The sequence below is a fragment of the Acyrthosiphon pisum genome, chromosome A1 (assembly GCF_005508785.2).
Source record: "Acyrthosiphon pisum isolate AL4f chromosome A1, pea_aphid_22Mar2018_4r6ur, whole genome shotgun sequence".
Classification (NCBI taxonomy): domain Eukaryota; kingdom Metazoa; phylum Arthropoda; class Insecta; order Hemiptera; family Aphididae; genus Acyrthosiphon; species Acyrthosiphon pisum.
Genome location: NC_042494.1, coordinates 26,381,163 through 26,383,681, shown reverse-complemented (window position 1 = coordinate 26,383,681; position 2,519 = coordinate 26,381,163). Strand labels below are relative to the sequence as shown.

At 33.4% G+C, this 2,519-nt stretch overlaps 1 protein-coding gene across 1 annotated transcript in view; it reads left to right on the top strand.

Moving 5' to 3' along the window:
* LOC107885299 overlaps positions 1-2,343 on the top strand; it is a 7,849-nt gene extending 5,506 nt beyond the window's left edge. The window contains exon 4 of the mRNA XM_016808917.2: positions 1,209-2,343. Coding sequence (XP_016664406.1) covers positions 1,209-1,222 — 14 coding nt within the window. The 3' untranslated portion in view covers positions 1,223-2,343. The remainder of the gene's footprint in view (positions 1-1,208) is intronic.
* Positions 2,344-2,519: the final 176 nt, after the last annotated feature.

The window sequence follows — 2,519 nt, the reverse complement described above, 5'->3', positions numbered from 1 at the left end:
TCTGTTTGTGCAGCTTTGCAAGGTATACGCGCGTGAAATGTGCGCGCAGCACATTTGGGGACTTCACTTTACGCCCGCTTCCGCCCGCTGGATGGAAAAAGGACGCTTTTCAACGCTTCAACTGCTATCGAAAACCAAACTTTCGGTGCAGGCGTGACAAATAATATATGAGGTGCATATAATGTACATAAAATATAAAGATAAATAATGTTATATTGTTTTAAATAATACTTTGAGCAAACCTAAGGTGATACCCGGCGTATATTATGCCTATGCAAAAAGGTATATTAAATAACTTGTCGTGGAGAAACGAAGACGGGGTTTGGACTGTTCGGGCTCGCGTATTTTATACATTGCTTGGGAGTAAACGAATAAATGCTTTTTACATAAATGCAATAACCAGATTATCTGTGGCAATAAATATTTAATTTAAGTCTAAAACGTAAATGTAAATTAATAATAACATGAAAACAAACTTACGCGGAAACATCGTCTCTTCCGGTGAAACCTAGCTAGAGTGCCGCCGCTGAAGAAACAGCCAGGGCCGGACTGGGCAGGCGGGATACCGGGAGTTTGTTGTGTGGGCCGCTTGTTTGGATTGGGCCGCTCGTACTCGTTGGGACGTTTTTTTTTTTTGGTTTATCGGGGGTAAGGCTCATCCTGTCGACAGACATAGACGCATTTTCTAATGCGATTTTATTAGAAAACTATTTAGAGTTAAGGAAATTCCTCAAAATAGATATGAAAAATGTATACATTGTCAAAAATAGATGCTTGTGTGTTGTATCATATTATTGTCTTCATTATTGTATTGTCTGCACCGTCTAAAATGTGCAACAATTATCATCACACAAATTTCCACCTACTCCGGTGCCGCCATAGTGGCTGAACTAAGGTATAATAATGTGCTCAGTGGACACAATTTCGCAAAAGAGCTGAAACCTTAACAAATTATTTAATATGTACCTATTAATGTGTATTCTGGAGTCTATAAAAAAAAAAAATAAATAAACATACTTATGTATTTTAAATAAAAATGATAACATTTCTTTGTACTAACCAATTTTTATTTTTTTTTATTTTTAATACTAATAATATTAAATGTTCAAATTCTCAAAATAATATACAATCATTTTATATGAAAATATATGTTTTTTTTAGGGTTGTTTTTATAGGTATACCTAAGTGGGCAGATTTTTATTTTTCAGGTAGACATTTTTGACCCAGTCCGGCTAAACAGCTATCTTCATCCATCTTCATCGCACTCCGAACTAAAACTTGAAAGTATCGAAATATTTCATGAAAATAATCTGAACATGACGAAATGTTTTGAGTCCGTGTTATAACTTACATTATAATATACAGTGGCGCCCAACCCTATAATTAGGTTAGGTTACACCTTTTGCTACACCTTGAAAATAAGGGGTGAGTGGGTATATAATAACTTTCAAATATGTTCATTATTAATCACAGATTATATTGGTTCATTCCTTAATATTTACTAATATTATCAATCAAAATATGATAAAATGTATAAAATAATATAATTTTGAGTTTGTGAGGGTGGGTGGGTAAAATTATTTCTTGCTACACCTGAAAAATATATCTTGGGCGCCACTGATAATATATCTACATACAGCTTAACTGTCCGTCTATATTGAAGGCTTATTATTTTTTTTGTTCACTGGAATTATTAGAATTGTTAATCGTTGACGATGAATATCGACCACGATTAAAGATAGTAACTATAGTACTATCTTTAATCGTGATATCGACAATTGACAATTGTCATAGATGATATAAAATGTATTATTTATTACAATAAATCCATAGAACTTATATTATACTCAGTACCTATTAATTATTATACGGTCTATTGATAAATCCTATGTAATGTAGACATTATATTATTCTAATGCATTATCCCGCCATTGCCCCTAGACACGGTGTTGGTGAATTTATATATCTTTGGTAATTAAATTACACAATTAATTATAAGTTACCTATTTACCTATGTATAGGTACTTGTCCAAAACTCGACTACTCGGATTTAAATTTTAAAAATGTAATTTATGTAACCTATTGGCTATTGATCTATTATAAAATAGAAACCTAACCTACCAATAATATCGCTATATATAACATAATTAAATGTGATAACCAATTTGAAGAAAATTTCCTATATAATTAAACACTAAACCCCTAGAAAAATCGTGCGTTTGTGGCGTTCTCTTCTCTTAAAACCCGAATGCCAGTTAAAGTAACATAAGTATATAGTGGCTCTCTTCGCCTGCCGGCTCCGATCGCCTAACTCTAGGTTCTTTGGAACTCTCGCTGGATGGGGGTTCGCCCGCACTATCCCCTCCGGCTCTTTTGTTTTTTCTTCTTCTGGGGCGAGGCTAGGCTAAAAATAATAAAAAAACAAAAAAATCATTGTTTATCATCAAAACCAACTATTTAGCGCATAGGGATAATAAAATAGGCCACTATGTACTTAAAAGTACTGAGAAACTTGTATA